Source organism: Pundamilia nyererei, unplaced genomic scaffold (genome assembly GCF_000239375.1).
Source record: "Pundamilia nyererei isolate P.nyererei 1_Seehausen unplaced genomic scaffold, PunNye1.0 scaffold00098, whole genome shotgun sequence".
Taxonomy (NCBI): Eukaryota; Metazoa; Chordata; class Actinopteri; order Cichliformes; family Cichlidae; genus Pundamilia; species Pundamilia nyererei.
The window spans coordinates 1,294,223-1,313,369 of record NW_005187499.1 but is presented as its reverse complement, the minus strand read 5'-3'; the positions used below and the strand labels follow the sequence as shown (position 1 = coordinate 1,313,369).

Sequence of the window (19,147 nt, the reverse complement as noted above, 5' to 3'; positions counted from 1 at the left end):
ACACTCCTTAGTGGACACCGAAAAGGAGAAGTTCTTCTTATCGCACTACTAGCCATTGGAGTCTAACAAAAACTTGGGGGTCAGGGGGTCCATAACTACAAAGTCTTATTTACAGCCTCTGATGATGACATTTGTTTAAAGTCTTACAATCTAAAACTGCCTTCTAGTTTTTTGTTCAGCACAGATTTTTTCTAGGATCAACTTTGAGGATCAGTATCATAGTTTCAGGAATGAAACGGCACCGATTCAATGCCTGTGTCATAGAGTAATGAATGTTTCTGCTAATTTACTGGAAAAAAGCTATAAAAATTGCACACTGGACAAATGCTCAAGGCTCATATCGCCATATGGGTTAGGGGGTTGGTCAAAACAAGTTATAGCATATGAAATGTGTCCTTTGACGATGTTGAAAACTCGATTTTGTTGCCCTATAACTAGTTTTTTATTTTATTTAAATAGGTTTAAGTCTTTAATCTGCAAGCTTGTACAATCCACCGCTGTTTACTTGATGTGTAGCCCATGCTCTCTGATGTATCTGCTTGAAGCTCTCCTTTTCTCCACCGGTCAGTGTAATCCCCTTATTCTGTAACGTCACGTGTCAAAATCACTGACAGCTGTTAAGGTGTGAGGGCCAAGGCAAGGGATGACGGACTGCACACTTGTCCACAATGTCCATGTATGTTTGTGTTGTGGCGTTCCGACAGCAGAGCCTAATATCATAAGACTCTCTTGGCCTCCATTCGGTCGCATTTGACAATCCCCTAAGTGATTAGTGGAACAAATATCTGCCTGTCGTATTACAACTGTTGTTTTGCCGGCCATTTGTAAAGCTCTTGTGTCTTGCATGTTTTTCATTGGGAGATCATCTCATTACACAGCAGAGTGTGTGTGTGTGTGTGTGTGTGTGTGTGTGAGTGTGTGTGTGCATGCAGGTCTGCCTTAAATCGCTGTTATCCCGGCATCTGTTCTGTGCATGTTATTGATTCTAACCTTTGTAGACCACACCACAAACAAAAAGGCGATTTCCTCACCTGGATATTTTCTTCCCCGCATTTATATGGAAATTGCGCTCATTTATAATGCTCCGTAAAATATGTAAATGGAAATTATACTGCCCCACTGGTAATTTGGTTTCGTCTGTATCGCTCCATCTCCATCTGCCTGTCGGACTGTGAGTCGATTCGTCAGACTTTATCTTTGCCAGCCATTTTGAAAATTGCTCAAACCTGTCAATTTTAGTAACAAAAAGATGAATGATTCAGTCACAATTATCTTTCTTGCAGTGACAAAGAGCTTGTGTATTTTTCTGTGCCAGTTTGCATGTCTTAATTTAAGCCTCCTCCGCATGCTGTGAGGGAAAAGGAAAAACAATTTTTCATTTTTCTACTTGAATTTTCTCGACTACAGAGGAAGCAAAAAGCTACAAAGGCCCGTCATTGCAAGATCAGAGGTGGGAAAACCTCTGTAGCAGGGTTGTATCCAACGTGCTCCTTTGATATAGAGGTGTTTTCATTTACAAGGCAAGTTGAGAAAAGAGAACATTCCTAATTACAGTCAATCCCTGTGGGAGTAGCTGCAAAGGGATGAAGGGTTTTTATTCAAGCACACACACACAGACATGCCCACATACCTGGAGACAGTCCAGAGAACCTCAGTCTTCTAAGGCTGGACTGAGAGCAGCACTAATGGAAGTGTGACTAGTTCAAGTGCACTTAGACAGTTGAGCAATGTAGTGAGTGGGTGTAGTGGAGTGATTTCCCTGCAGATCTGGGGATTCATGCTGGCAACTATGACATAAGCCAGATTGTCTCACATTAAGCTGTTTAATAAGGCGCTTTTGGTTTTTATGGCTGGAAAACACAACTTGTTGGGGAAGTTTATGGAGCAATTAATGTGCAAATAAAATGTGTATGGGACTTTGCATGCATACAAATAGCCAGCGGGTTGTAATTTAGCATTTGTTGCTTCTCCTGTGAGCCAAAAAAAAGAGAGATGAGTTAAGAGCAGCAAGGAAGATGGTGAAAGGATCTCTGTGCTCGTACAGACATTTGAGTGTGATGTTAATTATCCAGATGTGGGTCGAAATAGGCTCATCCAGGCCCAGAGGGGGAAAGAGGAGATCATTAAAATCCAAACCCAAACACACAGTACGGCGCGCTCAGCATCACAAAGACACGCAATTAGGCTAATATACCTGCTTAGGCATGGGAACCTTTTCACATATGGCTATGCATCAGTGCACATTTAAGTATGTGCGTATGCGTGTGTGCTCGAACATGCACGCACAAGCTGTCAATCAAGCAACGCTAAATATGGGTCAGCACGGATTTAACTACTGTGTGATTAGCGTGCAATCAAGTCAACATCAAAGACACACAGGAGCATGCATGTGTGTCTTTGATTCACAACCAGGTTTGGAAACTACAGCTTACACCAGGTGGACTTGAGCAGTGGCAGTGGGTTTTATGGTAACATTTCAGTACAGCATAAGTACTTAAAAAAAATAAAAAATACACGCCCTAACACCTGTTGTAACTAAGAGTGTGAAACTGGCTAGCAAGTAAAGAGAGTGATGTAAACTGTTAGCTAACTGCTATATAACTGCTAGCTTAAAATTATATAAAAAGATTTTGGGAAAAAAATGTACAAAGACTAACTAAGAGAATTACAATAACAACGGAGTGTCAAAGATAGTTTACCTAAAAGTAATCAAAAAAATAGCTAAAATAGTTAGCATGACTAAAACTGCTAGCTTAAATTAGTAGGTAATATGTTCAGTTAAAACAGCTAAAAGCAGGTTTATCTAGCTTTTAACCATTAAACAGTTGGAATAACTAGAATTACTAGTGATGTACGATACCACTGATTTCCTTTCCGATCTGATACCAAGTAAAATTCAGGGTGGTATCGACAATACGGATCCGATACTTTGTGCAAAAACGTAATGTTTTATTGTATTTCAAATTATAGCTTCATTATGATTACAGGACATCAGACTACTTGTTCCTATTGTTTAATAGGTCTGCCCCAGGGCAGCTGTGGCTACAACTGTAGCTTGCCTCCACCAGTGTGTGAATGTGAGAGTGAATGAATAGTGGAATTGTAAAGCGCTTTGAGGGTCTCAAAAAGCGCTATATAAATTCAATCCATTATTATTATTATTAATAATGCAGAATTGCCACATGTATCGCAAACCGCGTCTTGGCTGTTTGCGGAGGAAATATACGTCTACACACAACTCCGTTTATGCTCAGCTGTTGTTGTGAGTGCACATGCCAAGGGGCTGCCACACATTCATACAGCTGTAAGAGAAAGTAGTTCCTTCCAAATGATATAGTTTCTTTCCACTGTGTTCCTGTTAATGATAAACTACAAATTTACCCCAAATTACTAAAATATCGATATTTTAATATGAGAATCGATTCTAGAACATAAATAACTGGTATCAATATCAATCAATATCGATCCGCACATCACTAAGAATTACCACCTCACAGCTGAATGCCCCCACCAGCCAAGTCTGTCCAGAATCCCAACTTACAGTGAAGACTTGAAAAGGACTGGATCAAATGTGCTCAATGTATTTATCCTCGCCCAATAAAGCTGATTCTGACAGAACACCAGGCTGAGGCCGCTGGTGTAGACGGTGCTTGAAACGTGACTGTTGCTTCAAAGATGCTGCAAATTCTAACTAGTGGATGACTCACACATATCAGTCTGGCAGGTTCAAGCTATTGGGAGGGCACCTAGTTTTAGTGACGAAGCTGATTCAATGGCTTCCCCCAGGTGAAATATAGTTACAACCTCCCTGTTTCTGAGTTATGGCTTTGAATAATGACATAATGATATTACAGTGAAGAGACGATCGACCTATTGGAAGAAAAAAATGTGATCACATCGTTAATTTCATCCTGTTTGACATTTTGCATAATTAGCATTTGGAGCTATTTATTAACAAAAACACTGAGTCAACCATTTAACTGTATTTTATATATCCTATCTGTTCAAGTTGAAGTTTAATGGATGAAAGAGAAAATTAGCTAGAAGAGGTGGATATTGTTAAGTTGAAAGTTATGGATAAAAGTGAACCCAATTTACAATTTGACTGACACTAGTGATTTTCATTAACCTTCAGACATGTCTGTTTGTGTGCCCCCTGACACATGCAAACTATGTTTTTTTTTTCATTCTTTGTAATTATTTCAATTAAATTTCTCACAAGAGCCACAGTATACGTACAGTGGGGCAAAAAAGTATTTAGTCAGCCACCGATTGTGCAAGTTCCCCCACCTAAAATGATGACAGAGGTCAGTAATTTGCACCAGAGGTACACTTCAACTGTGAGAGACAGAATGTGAAAAAAAAAATCCATGAATCCACATGGTAGGATTTGTAAAGAATTTATTCGTAAATCAGGGTGGAAAATAAGTATTTGGTCAATGACAAAAATACAACTCAATACTTTGTAACATAACCTTTGTTGGCAATAACAGAGGTCAAACGTTTACTATAGGTCTTTACCAGGTTTGCACACACAGTAGCTGGTATTTTGGCCCATTCCTCCATGCAGATCTTCTCGAGAGCAGTGATGTTTTGGGGCTGTCGCCGAGCAACACGGACTTTCAACTCCCGCCACAGATTTTCTATGGGGTTGAGGTCTGGAGACTGGCTAGGCCACTCCAGGACTTTCAAATGCTTCTTACGGAGCCACTCCTTTGTTGCCCGGGCGGTGTGTTTTGGATCATTGTCATGTTGGAAGACCCAGCCTCGTTTCATCTTCAAAGTTCTCACTGATGGAAGGAGGTTTTGGCTCAAAATCTCACGATACATGGCCCCATTCATTCTGTCCTTAACACGGATCAGTCGTCCTGTCCCCTTGGCAGAAAAACAGCCCCATAGCATGATGTTTCCACCCCCATGCTTCACAGTAGGTATGGTGTTCTTGGGATGCAACTCAGTATTCTTCTTCCTCCAAACACGACGAGTTGAGTTTATACCAAAAAGTTCTACTTTGGTTTCATCTGACCACATGACATTCTCCCAATCCTCTGCTGTATCATCCATGTGCTCTCTGGCAAACTTCAGACGGGCCTGGACATGCACTGGCTTCAGCAGCGGAACACGTCTGGCACTGCGGGATTTGATTCCCTGCCGTTGTAGTGTGTTACTGATGGTGACCTTTGTTACTTTGGTCCCAGCTCTCTGCAGGTCATTCACCAGGTCCCCCCGTGTGGTTCTGGGATCTTTGCTCACCGTTCTCATGATCATTTTGACCCCACGGGATGAGATCTTGCGTGGAGCCCCAGATCCAGGGAGATTATGAGTGGTCTTGTATGTCTTCCATTTTCTGATGATTGCTCCCACAGTTGATTTTTTCACACCAAGCTGCTTGCCTATTGTAGATTCACTCTTCCCAGTCTGGTGCAGGTCTACAATACTTTTCCTGGTGTCCTTCGAAAGCTCTTTGGTCTTGGCCATGGCGGAGTTTGGAGTCTGACTGTTTGAGGCTGTGGACAGGTGTCTTTTATACAGATGATGAGTTCAAACAGGTGCCATTCATACAGGTAACGAGTGGGGGACAGAAAAGCTTCTTACAGAAGACGTTACAGGTCTGTGAGAGCCAGAGATTTTCCTTGTTTGAGGTGACCAAATACTTATTTTCCACCCTGATTTACGAATAAATTCTTTACAAATCCTACTATGTGGATTCATGGATCTTTTTTCACATTCTGTCTCTCACAGTTGAAGTGTACCTCTGGTGCAAATTACTGACCTCTGTCATCATTTTAAGTGGGGGAACTTGCACAATCGGTGGCTGACTAAATACTTTTTTGCCCCACTGTACATTAAAGTGTCAGAGGATAAAGAGTCTAAATGACCATATTTTGTCAATCTAAGGAGTATAATGCACATCAACATTAACATTAGTTCTGTATTCAGTAATTGTGTAGGCTGTTTAAACCTATTTAAAATGCGATAAATCGAGTGCTGTTGATATCAAGCTGTAACGTCTTTGGATAAAAAATGAAACCAAGTTCTTCTAATGCTCATTTGAGGCTGGCAAGTCAGTCCCCATAGACTCTCTTTGTAAGATGGCCAACTAAATGGCATTATAAAGCATGTTTACAGCCTAGTTAAACCAATTGTTTTGGATAGTTTATGTCTAACGACTGTACAGAGGGTGATTTGTTTTCAATAACTCATGCATCATCGATACTGGTAAGACATAAAAAGTGTGGCTGCTTTAATCGACAGGACCCTGTAGCTGATTGCTGTCTGTTAGGCCTCACCCCTGCAAATTTTGGCTCATCAGACTGGACATGTTGACTGTGTTTGTACTGTTGGGTATTTTTAATGCCGTTATAAGAAAAATAATCAGGCTTGCTGAGAATGGAACAGAGCTGGTGAGTATAGGATTAGACTGTTAGCACTCATTAGCAGATATTCATCAGATCGCTAACAAAGCTTGTCATCTGGCAAATATGCATGTCAACCTTTCATCTAGATATGGTCACATCTGATTCCTAAAAAACAATATTGTCATGGTTCTTTTCCAAATGCTAACTTTACAGTCCAAACCAAGTGGGAACTCCACGGTGGCTATGTCTATCATTTATAAACAGTCTATGGTTGATACAGGAGCTGGGAGCTCATTGAGTAGGACACAATATGTCCAATATACAGTACTGTGCAAAGGTTTTGAACCACCCCTCAATTCATTACAGTTTCCTTCCAAGAAGCCAGAGTTTCATGTTATTTTTAAAAAGTGGTTTTAACCCTTTCATGCATGAATTACGACAACCTCAATCAGGATTTTCTTTCTTAAGTATTTTTATTCTTTAGGCATGAAAAGATGAATAAAGAAAAAAATCCTGATTGAGGTTGTCATAATTCATGCATGACAGTGTTAAATAACAATAATTACAGTGAAACACTTTATACACCTATAGTAACATTAAACGACCAGTGGGTGGCAGTGTATGAAGCGTCACATCAGTCCAATGTAGTGTTTTATGTGCAAGTATGCCATCAACACTGACACAAATACAAGAAAACACCCTTTGAATAGCTGTCCACTGTAGTGACCACTATGAGTGAAACGGTCAAGGAAATAGTTGTGTAGGCTTTCTGAATGTCTTTCAATTTTTTTTCTTTGGACATTGGTTGCGTTTTCACCAATTTTTTAGTCTGGTCCGTGTTTTCAAAAAAAAAAATTTAGGTCACCTAACACTGATCTATGATTGTTTAAGAATAAATATGGAACCTAACTCAAAGGATGGACCAGTGTTGTTTCGATGGCGATCCAGGGTGGCTGTAAATAAGCCTTTCCTAAGGAAAGGCAATGGGAAGAAAACTTTAAGGAATGCCAAATTCCATGAGAACTGTCCACTAATCAGACCATATTTAAATTACCTGTCTAATATTTTGTAGGTCCCCACCATTCCAGGATATGAACAGAGAACCTCTGACACCAGGGCGTCCTGTGGGTTTTAGAGTGGGACCTCCATGGATCTGGTTTCTTCTTGCACGTCGCATACAAACTTGATCAGACTGGGATCTGGGAATGTTGGAGGCCTTGGGCTGTTACTGGTGTTCTAATACAATAACTGTTTGTGAAAATTGCCATTAATAACAGCATAGCAGGGACGTTTTCCTGCTGGGAACGACTGCTGCTGTTGAGTGGATGGCACCTGTCAGAGGAGCAGAACAAATTGATTTACATTATTTACCTGTCAGTAGCTTTAAAGTTGTTTGTATTGTGCCACAGTACAAGACAGCAGACTGCAAAATGCTGCAAAATAGAATGTAACCTGTGCTCAAAATCATCCTCTGCCACACAGCCGGTAATGAACTGTGTCTGCAGTATGACTGAGTAGTGTGGTTTTTCAGGATATTGAGAGGCTGGCGGTTCAGCTTGGATTCTCTTGCCCTTGGCCAGATCGAAATAGGACTTTTTCAACTCAGAATCTCATTCCTGTCGTCGTCACAGCCGGAAATATATGATGAGCGTCTCTTTCTCAGCAGTAGACCATGGATGATCACATTTTACACGCCCGTAACCTTTCACAATAAAAGACGAGGCCGCTGTCCGTGGTGCTGAAACCACTCTGCTTCCCTCCCTGCTAATGTGTTGTTTCACAGTAACGTGGCGCTTTTTCTTTAGCGTCCTTCCTGCTGCTGTGGAACTGTCACTTAAAAATAACTGTAACAAAAGGTTGACGGCGGCAAGAGGATCACCTAGTGTGTTATGAAAGTGAATAAATGAGAGTAAAAGGAGTGAGGGATCTCCATCTCTATTGCTCTCTCACTCATGCACACAGAGCGAGAAGGAGAGAGAGAGAGAGAGAGAGAGAGAGAAGGGGGAGGGAGTCCGTTCAAGCAGAGATAATTAGAAGAGTGGGTCACTACTGGAAGAAAGCAACCGATAAAGTCAGGGGGGAAAGGGGGAATACGAATCAAAGCCGCATAATAATATGAGAGGAGGGAGACAAGAGTCTTAAGTCTTAATGGAGCATCATCAGCACTGAAGTCCAGCCCTGGCAGACGCGAGCAGTTTCCTCCGACTCGCAGCGTCCAATTACAGCGGAGCAGCTCAGCCTGTGTGGACTCCTCAGCGCTGCCCAGCCAGGAGCGAGCAGGGCAGAGGGAGGGAAACAATGTTCCGACGCTTCCCCCTGCTGTGATTTCAAGTGGAATTCCTCTTTTTGTTTTTAAATGATTGTTATTATTGTTAAAAATTCTTATTATAGTTTTTCTTTCAAGTCGCCCGACCGCTGCTGCCGAGACCAAGTCCGTGCACGCAAAGAAAAGGGTAGGTTTTAAATGCGCTTTCCTTTCCTTTCTCGCCTGGGATAGTGAGACTGAGGTATCTCACACTGCCGCTTGTTAGCGACCCCGTTTGACGTTTGATTTAAATCCACATTGGTTGATTTTGTTTGTTTGTTTGTTTGTTTTTTCCTTTTCTGTGTTGAAGTAACAGAAAACTGTGCAGCCCACTCACACAGATACCAGAAAGGGAGTAAAACAGAAGAGGTGGCTTGTTTTGGGAAATGTTATTATTATCATCTCATAGTTGAAGCTGGGGAGAACACCATTTTTAATATTTTTATTCCTTTTTGGGGATTTTGTTGTTGTTGTTGTTTTTCCCCCTGTCTGTGAGTACGTGTTACTTAAACTTATAGGTGACATATAACCGTTCCTAGAATATGTTAATTGAAGTGGAAAAAATAAGATCCTTTCGTTTCTGTATAGTGTTAATACTACAGTATCTAACCTGGTCTTTGTATTATTTTTTTGTGTGTGTGTGTGGGGGGGGGGGGGGGGTAGTAGCACGCCCTACAGACTTCAAATTCAGCAGCCTAGTGTAAAGTCCTCACATGGAAAGTCTGTCTAACTGTGTGTATGCTAAATCACTTGTTATTGCTGTGTGTGCTTGTGTAGTTCAAATCAATCTGGTGCATCTGCTCACTTCTCCTTACATGATGCCAGATTTTTGTTTGTTTGTCTTTTTTGTTACAATGATTGTACATGAGACGGACAAAAAATGTAAATACCTCCCGGTATACAACACATATAACACACATATCGAGTACAAATACTGCAAGTCCAATTCCGTATTGACACACGCATCACTCAAAACGCACCTTTGTATACATGAGGGTTATTGCATTGCACAGCATTATACTTTGCAGGTGTACCTAACAAATGGGCCAGTGAGTGCACATAAATAAATAATGACCTATACAGCTCAACAGCAGCACAAAAGGCAGCCGCCATGAAACAGAATCAACACCTGTCAAAGAGAAAAGAAAAGAAAAAATTTGAGGAATGATGAGCGTCACATATTCTGGGTTCCGCTGCAGAGCGGCTGTATCTCACTGCACTGGGTCTGCCGGATAAACTGGGTCATCACTGTTTGACCAGCTGTCAAAGGTTCTTGCTGTTTGTCTTGACACAGAACTCCAGGCGTGATTAATTAGCAATCCGGTCACAGCAGTGATTTGGAACTTTGTCCTCATGTGTCAGCGCTACGATGCTTAAACAGTTCTCTTAGACTGTAGAATACCTTTCAGACAACTTACACTAATGTCACTGCAGACAGAGCTGGAGCATATCCAGATTACCTGACGAGCTGCTGCTGCTATTGGAGATATTTTAAAGTGAGAGACCAAGAGTGATATATGATTAGCATGCAGTAGTGTAACCCTACAGGAAGACCACCCTGCTTTCTTATTTAGAATTTTAGAGGTCTCTCTTCCCTAATGTCAAGAGTTGTAATGTGCTTGCCTCTGCTTAATTGCTATTCTGCACATGAAGCGGTGTGGAGCCAAATAGCAACCCCCCACCCCCCCACCCCCACCCTAGATAGGACCTCGTTTGTTTAACTCTGAGGGTGGGGAATCTGTCTTCCGTGGACATATCCGTACGGACAAGTTGACTTCTTACGGCTGCAGAGATGTTTAATTTTTCATTGGCTACTGTCTGCCAGACAATGATGACTGAAATGTCTCATGGCTGTAATTGTATAGTACCCTCAATTCTGGCCTGACTTGATACGGGCAGATGGCAAAGATCAGCTGAAATAAGAAATTCATGAGAAAAAAAAAGAAGCAGATTCTGTTAAAGTTTCATTAATTCCTGCCTGTATGCCAGACTGTACAGATAACCACAGTGTAGGCTAGGTGTCAGAGTGCAATTTGACACACACCTGACATCCATTACTTGGAGTCAGCAGATGCTGTCACTTCCATGGCAACAAAGAAACATAATTTATGAGGATTCAGTGGCTCCTACCGCAGACAACCACTGCACACCCAAGTATTACAGAAGTGCAATATAGATGGATGATAAGCAATCATTATCGGAGCATTTCATTTCATTTCTGGACACATACGCTTTCACACACAGTTTCACTGCTGCTTGAGTAATACCTGCACTTTCAACTCGACTGCTATAAACAATATTTACAATTCAGATTCGTCCATCCAGAACAACGGGGAAGGGGGGGGGCAGCCGCTTAAAAGAAAACAGTCGCATAGGAAAAGAAAATCCATTCAAGTTAATGCTTCTGTCAAATCCAGGGAAATATAAAAATGGAAGGGATTGTTCTGCTTTGCCATACAGGATGATCTGTCTTCCCAGCATTTGCCTTCAAACTTGTCTGATCTCATCCATCCTTAAACCTTCAAACGTGAGTGGTGTTTGTCAGTGTCGTACTGGGCACAGCAGAAAAACAAGAGGTTTGAAGCCCGACTGATGAAAACAGACCAAAATGTATATAAATATTAAAATAAATCAATCAGTCAAACTGCTTATTTTAATCTGGGGCAAATTAGGCAGCCTGTCAGATGCGGCTACTGTGAGGGAAACGGCTGGGACTGATCGCATCCACCAAGCTTGACAATTAGAATGGACAGTGTGCGACAGAGAGAGGCTGGAGGAAAATGTCTGTGAAAATGGAAAAAAGTTGTGAGAGAGCACATGCGTATGTGTGACGTTGTGTTCGAAAAGGTGACACAGCCTGCTGCCAGCAGTGTTTACTAAGTGAGTAATTGAGGCACGCATACACAAACACACAATTGGCTCATTTATGTTTATTGTTCTCTCAAAATTTGCACTTAACTATAATTTCTTCAGGCAGGAAGACTGACACCATGCTCGCAGCTGTAAAGATGAAGTTAGAGCCAAAGTTAGTTTGGCTTATCATAAGGACTGGATACAAGAAACAGCTCGCTCTAAGTACCCACTCAGTTTTGGCCGCTCAGCACATTTAGGAATGCAGATATGATCAAGACGATCTGCTGAAGTTCAAGCCGAGCATTAGAGTGGGGAAGAGGGGTGATTTAAGTGACCATTATAGTGGTGTTGTGAAAGCCACGGGGGCTGGTCTGAGTACTTTGGAAACTGCTGAGATTTTCCTGCACAACCATCTCTAGGGTTTACACAGAACGGTCGAACAAAGAGAAAATATCCAGCGAGTGGCAATTCGCTGAACCAAAATGTCTTGTTGAAACCGGAGGTCAGAGGAGAATGGCCAGACTGCTTGGAGCAGACAGGAAGGCAACAGCAACTCAAATAACCACCTGTAACAACTAAGGTGGCAGAAGAGCATCTCTGAAGCCACAACTTGAAGCAGATGGGCTAGAGCAGTAGAGGATCACTCCAGGTGCCACTCCTGTGAGCTGACAACAGGAAACTGAGGCTACTATTCGCATGGGGCCACTGAAAGTAAACAACAGAAGATTGGAAAAATGTTGCTAGATCTGATGAGTCTGTTTCTCATCCAGATGGTAGGGTCAGAACTGGGCATAAACAAAGTGAAAGCATGGATCGATCCTCCCTTATGTTAATGATTCAGGCTGCTGCTGCTGCTGTAATACTGTTGAGCATATTTTCTTGGCACACTTTGAACATTATTTAAACACCGTAACCTACCCGAGTATTGACCACAGTGTACCCATCTCCTGATGGCTGCTTCCAGCAGGATAACACATCGTGTCATAAAGCTCAGATCAACTTATACCGAATGGTTTCTTGAACATGACAATGAGGTCAGATGGTCTCTACAATCCCCAGATGTGGTGGAAGAGGGGATTTGCATAATGGATATGCAGCTGACAAATCTGCAGCAACTGTGTGATGCTATTACATCAATGTGGACCAAAATCTCTGGGGAATGTAGAATCTGTGCCATAAATGATAAAGGCGGCTGTGATACAGTTGCTGCACTTGTCTAATCATTGTAGCTTAAACCAAAGCAGGTGCCGACTCCTAACCTAAAAGCTAGTCAACTCAAAGTGAAAACAAAGCTCAGCTGTTAGTGAAAAAAGAACACGAAACATGGCGTTCAGGTTAACAGTGTGGTGATTTATGTCACTGACAGCCCACCTGTTTTTTTAAAAACAAGTATTAAGGCCGTCCAGACAACGTCCATCTGCTTACACACACATATACTAATGTTGGTTATTACAAAGTGCTGTAACTTTGGAGCTTGTTAGAAAATTTGTAAGAGATTTAAACATGGTGTTCACTGTTTGTGCAGCGTCTACAAGCAAGTGTCTCCACATGAATCTGAAGAAACTGAAGACAATGGGCCAAAGTTTTGCTAACTGAAACTGTCTGCATTGTATTTGTGGTCTGAGTCTGACTTAACCAATCATGTTTGAGCAGGTAATCCATCACCAATCCATCAAATAGCAAGCATAGACCTGGATATACTGATATCGTGGCTGAAGCAGAAGATCTGGAAATTTGGCTCCTCCTCCCAGAGGCTATTTAGTGAGGTTCCCAGACTGATGTATGTGTGTTTGCCTCTTATTATAATCATGTAGTCTGTTAGTAAGTGGGCAGCAGTTTCATGCTCTGTATTCTTTTATAAAAGGTTCTTGGTTAGTGAAAATGAAATGCTTTTGCTTTGCATTAAATCCATCTGGATATCCATCCATGGTCAGTATACAGTATATAGTGGACTGTGTACGGCACCTTCATGGTGGTGCAAATACAATGGCTGATTTATTACTTTATCTGGTTTCCTTTGAATTGTTAGCCGTGTGTACTTTGTCAGTTAGGGTCGCACTCTACACCTGTTGTCTGAGTACAATTTAATTGTCAAAAATAGCAAAACAGAAGCAAAAGCACATCCTAGAAAAAAGGTTTAAAATGCATTTTAAAAAACTATGAATTTAAACTTGTTACATTTTTGGCCACATTAGTTTGTTCTATTCATATATAATAAGATATACATGTGATATAGCAGCAGCCTTATTTTTATGTCAGACATTTTCTGACACACTGCTTTTGCAGTGTTGCTTGTATTTCATCATACTAACCAGATTTGGGGGAGAAAAAAACGAAAAAGAAGGCATGGAGCAACAGAAAACAAGTCGCAAGGCTAAAACGGGTCGAAAACCTTCTCCTGAGCTGTGAGCAATTATGACGTGATGTTTCAGCCACCCTTCCCGGACCATGAAGGCATAAAAATAAATCTTATGTGGAAAATGGAATATTGATTATGCAGCGCTGCAGTCGCCGCTGTGCTTTTAGTTCTCAATTATCAGTCGCAAATCAAACTGACTTGCAAGGATTCCAGCACACAGACTTGTTGAGCCTGCGAGAGACACCGTACGCTGATATTTCTAAATTGCTCTGCTCGTGGTTGCAGTTTCAGCCAGAGCAGCAGCGTCGTATAAAGCGTCGCATGAACCTCAAAGTTTGTGGGTTTATTCGAGGCTCCGTGCAGAATATGTCAATACCTTCAGAGTCTATCTGCTTGCCAGCTTACATTAGCAACAACAGCCTCCACGTCACAGACAGACGTGTCACAGCAGTTTATCATGTGAACTCTTAAATAGCAAAGATTTATCGAGTTTGTCTTAGTACGCGGAGAGGGAGTGAAGGTTTTAGAGTAAATGCTCCTCTGGGAGCGGTGGCGGAGTGCTGCTGCTGCTCAGAGGGTGATTTGGCTCGAGGCAACCTGACAGTGAGCTAGACACACACAGACAGGCACACACACACACAAGTAACCCAGCAATAAGCAACATGCAGTCATTTACTCTGTTTCTCCTCAACACAGACATTCACAAATGCCAGCTCCCCTCCCCACTGCTTTCACGGTGAAAATCAATGGTTGCAGAGCCCAACTGGACGGAGTAATAGTGGAAAAATAAAGAAATCAATGCAGACTTATTAACTGAGCAGAGCTTCCTTTACCGCTGACACAAAAATATGTGAGTGTTTGACTTGTCTGTGTCTGTGAATGATGATAGCTGCTGCTGGTTGTAGACAAGATGTGCGAGCGCATAAGCATATGAGCGTCTTCCTCTATGTGTGTGTGCGTCTGCCAGTCAAGAGTGTGTGTCCCTGAACGTTGGTGGCTGGTGCTTGTATATGAGTGTTGTATTGTAGGCGTGCTTTGCATGTTCATGAGCGCTCCTGTGTGTGTTTGTGCATTTTGGTGCACACCAACAAGACTATCTCTCAAAGTCAGTGTGTTACTCTTGGGTTAGTGCCACAGTGCACTGCCGGAGCCTTGGCCCTCAGTTTATTTGTGGACAAAAGGATGCTCGGAGACAAATGATTTAGCACCTGTCAGTCAGAGCTGAAGGACGGGCGATGAGAAAAGAGAGAGGTCAGAGACTATGGAAAGGGAAAATGATGGCGGCTTTTCAAGGAAACTGTGAAGGGAACAAGGAGAGAAAGAGGGAGGGAAAAGTTGAAGCTGGAAAAAGAGAAAGAGATTCAGAACCAAAAAAAGAGAGCGAGAGAGAGAATTTACAATTTAGCTCTGGGTCATCACATAGCTCAAGTGCCTGTGAGCAATTTTCCCCTGGAAATGACAGCTTCTATTTCTGCAGAGTTGTTTGCCTAACAGCAGCTCACAGGAACTGTGGCTGGCCTTCAGGCCCTGCAAGCAGAAACTTCCCTGATTGTGAGAGTTACCATAACAACGGATGAGGCCGACCTGCACCGATGGCAACGCGGGAATGTGAACTTTGATTCCCGCCTCCAGCACTCTGGCTAGTCTGCTGCACCTCTGACATATCAACACCTACCCTTCTTGGCAAAAACAAGAGCGAGCTGTCAGCGCTGTGAGTGTTTGGTCAGCCAGAATGTAACTGTTCACCAGTGGGTGATGATTTTGTTTGCAGAAACAGATCACTGTGTCAAGAGCAAAAGAGACATTTGTAATTCAGAAATGCCCAAATAAACAAGTCCAGTGCAAAATAATGTTTGCAGAGATGTGCGTGGGCGGACGTTAGGAGCTGCTGGTGAATGCTGAGCAGGGCTTTGTGTGATGCCAGGTTTATTAGATTTCCTTTGGCATTTGTTGACTGACATCTGCCCTGGCAGGTCTCTGCGGCCGCTCTCTCCCTGACTCTTGGCTCGCTCTACAAACCAACAAGCCTTAATCATCTTATGTACACTTCCCCACGTGGTCAATAAAGATATATTGCTGACCTCGTTTTTTTTTAATGCCGAACAAAGCGCCTCCCTCCACAAAAACGTGGACAGCACAGACAGAGGCTTAGCTAACAAGCATCTGATTGTGCAGATTACCGCGTGTTCCGCGAGGGATTACCGAGACAGAAATGAACAAATTGACCTCTTACCACCAAAATCCCACATCAGCAAAACAAAAGATAAGAGTCAAGTCTCTGCTGAATCTAGAAAAAGTGGAGTATACATTGTACTGCAAAACAAGTGTCAGCAGCATTATTTAAAGAAGCCTGCCCCCGCCCGTTGTGTTATTTTTGTCACTGAGTCCTTTCAGTTTGCAGAACCTGATGACTCCATGGGTACCCTTTGTGTGTGGGCCATCCAGACTCTGTATGCGTGCGGTTTTTAAAAAACTGAGCAGCCCTGGAAGCAAGGAGAGAAATGCACGAGCTGTATTCTGGCAGTGCGTCGTTTGCATTGATGTTGGGCTCATGTTCTAACAACAAATATCTGACTGTGCACCCTGTTCTGAGTGTATTCTTAGCCGAGGGCAGGCGTCTTCCTCTCCGGTTCCCCTTCTGACACTTTTCAAGTTAAGTCAAAGCTATTTAGAAGTCATCTCACTGTGAGAAGTAACAAAGGCTCAATGACAGACCAAGGCCTAATTCAGAATTCAATTTTTGTGCTTTCTCTTCCCAACAATAGAAATACCTAATTTCTCTGCATGCTTGTTTGGCGAGCTCCAGAGAGGAAATGGCACGCTTTTGTTAATAAGTGTTTTTTTGGTGAGAGGAGACGATTGAAAAGCTTATGTAGGTCACATTGTATTAATCAAGCTGGCTACCCTTGCAAATGCGCTCTAAATGAAACACACAATGTTAAAAAAAAAATCCAGTTTTATTTCGTATTTGCTTAATACTGCAGCGTGACTGCACTGAGAATTACTTCTCAGCCACTGAAACAGCAATCCCAGTACTTTTACGCTTAGGCATTTCGTCTGGATTATAACGCTGCCTATGGCGTGGACAGGCTTGATATCGGTCCGACAGAAGAGTTCAAACACCCGGCAAATGAAATATTTATCAGTCACAGTTTATTTCAGGCACAGGACCCTTTCATCATTTAGCTTTAATGAGAGCTGTGTGCATTCTGATGATTAATAGACTAAACGATCTTCAGATCGTTCCGAGCAAGATGCAAATACTATCAGTTATCTGTCCGGGAGACTCTTTGAGTAAACTAGGATTTTTCACAAGTTAGACAAGCTTAACGGGGGCCGGGGTACGAGCGAATGTTTTCTAACAATGTGAGATTTTAGATTGGATCAATGAGACATCGTCTTCTCTGCTGGAAGAAGCTGCTCCAGGACGAGGCAGGTGGCACAGTAAAGCACGGTAAATCTACCTGCTGTCACGGGGACAGAATGACAGGCTCAGTGTGACATTTCAGTGCATATTATATCTCCAGCCCTCCGGTATCCTCGTGTGACCTGCTGCAGATTAACTATTTTGAACACTGGCGGCCAGCATTGAGTTTTGATGTGAGCAACCAAGCAGAACAATAAATCCCTTCTGGACCGTATAGATGCAAAAAAAACAGAAAAAAAAACAAAACGGGCGGAAAAAAAGAAGTGCATGGATGAGTTGCTCTGCGATGGGTTTATATCAAAGCAAGACGTTGCTGTAAGGTGCAGCGAGCAGCCGATGCTGATGGTTTTGATCAGATGATTAGAGCTGGTTACCACTGGAGAGTTGCTTTGAGGAGGTAAATGTGCTTTCTGAGATTACAGAGTTCAAAACAGAGACCGTGACTCTTTGCTACACATTTGTGTGTGTGCGTGATTGTAAGAGAAAGAAAGAGACCGAAAATGAGGGAGAGTGTGTTTGTGCATGCATTAAGCAGACAAGAGAGAGGTCCTTGAGGCAACCTGAACATCTTTTATCACATCTTTAATTAATTGAAGCCTATAATAGAAGCTGCTGCAGTCCCGCAGAATAGACACAGTTGAATGGATAATAGCTGGGGATGAAGAGATACGCTTGTTTTTGCTTGCTTTCTTGTCAATCCTCCCTTGCCATTTCACAGTTATATGCTTTAACAGCACATCTGGAGCTGCTGTCAGTCTCCGCTTTGAGAATAAAGTGCATTAACCAAGAAGAGAGAAATGTTTTCCCCTTTTTTCCCATCTTTTCAGGTTCTGCCTCTGAAGACCTACTGTAAAGCCGTCATGGGCCTCTTGTGGTTCTCCAGACTAATCCTGATCATCCTAGTCCTCATCCCGCAGCCGTCCCTGGGCTGTCCCTCCGGCTGTCGCTGCTACAGCCTCACAGTGGAATGCGGATCTCTCGGGGTCAAAGAAATCCCACAGGGCATCCCGTCTGTCACCGAGGTCAGTTGGACTGTATGTTAGAGCACTAGTTGCCCGTGCCCCCGCCCCATCCAAACACACACACATGCACACCAGAGGTTTTCAGTTGACTTCCTCTCTGATCCATTCTTATTACCCTGAAATGATTGTGGTTAATCAATTCACCGTGACCCTCTTTGATGTAAGCCTGAGGGAAGGGCTGCGCTGTTGGCTGTGTAATTATTCATTCTTGCTCAGAGCGCGACTCTTGCACAGCTCTGATCATCTGTTGCGAAGATGTTTAACATTATGCCGTGGTTTTTTTCCCTCTTGGGTTCAAACCCCCCCAACATCACTGCAGCTCATGAATATTAATGTAAAGCATGCCCTGCATAAATTGTTCCATTAACCTCAATCAGCAGGTCTAGCTCGTCCATCACACTTTACCTCGTGGCCCCCGTGTTTTCTTCCAAGGAAGCGTCACAGATGAATGCATATTATCAATCAAGCTGCAAAATTGTGCATGCCAGATCCAACGCAGAAAGCACGTCTCATAAAAAAACTCAGTCTAATGTTCTTTTTTGGGGATATGCTGACTTAAAAGACCTGTGATTTCTGACTAAGACACGTGAAACGCAACCAACTACCATTACTACCACAGTGCTCATTCAGGCAGAATATAACCTGTCATGGTCCTGCGGCCATGACTGAGTGACTTTGTGTTTGTGTTCTTTATTGTTATGCCTTTCATTATTATTCATGGCTGTTTTGGGATGGTTTGTGTTTTGGGATTTTAGACACTGGGTTTTGGGTTTGTGCTCCCTCTGTTGGTCCCTGGTGTTAGTGTTCCCCTGTCTCGTCAGG

The 19,147-nt window shown here is 42.6% G+C and overlaps 1 protein-coding gene across 1 annotated transcript in view; it reads left to right on the top strand.

Annotated features, from left to right (window-relative positions):
- The first annotated feature begins 8,409 nt into the window (after positions 1-8,409).
- The window catches only part of lrrc24 (leucine rich repeat containing 24), a 20,657-nt gene continuing 9,919 nt past the window's right edge, over positions 8,410-19,147 (top strand). Inside the window, exons 1-2 of the mRNA XM_005740246.1 lie at positions 8,410-8,812; positions 18,131-18,325. Coding sequence (XP_005740303.1) covers positions 18,164-18,325 — 162 coding nt within the window. The 5' untranslated portion in view covers positions 8,410-8,812; positions 18,131-18,163. The remainder of the gene's footprint in view (positions 8,813-18,130; positions 18,326-19,147) is intronic.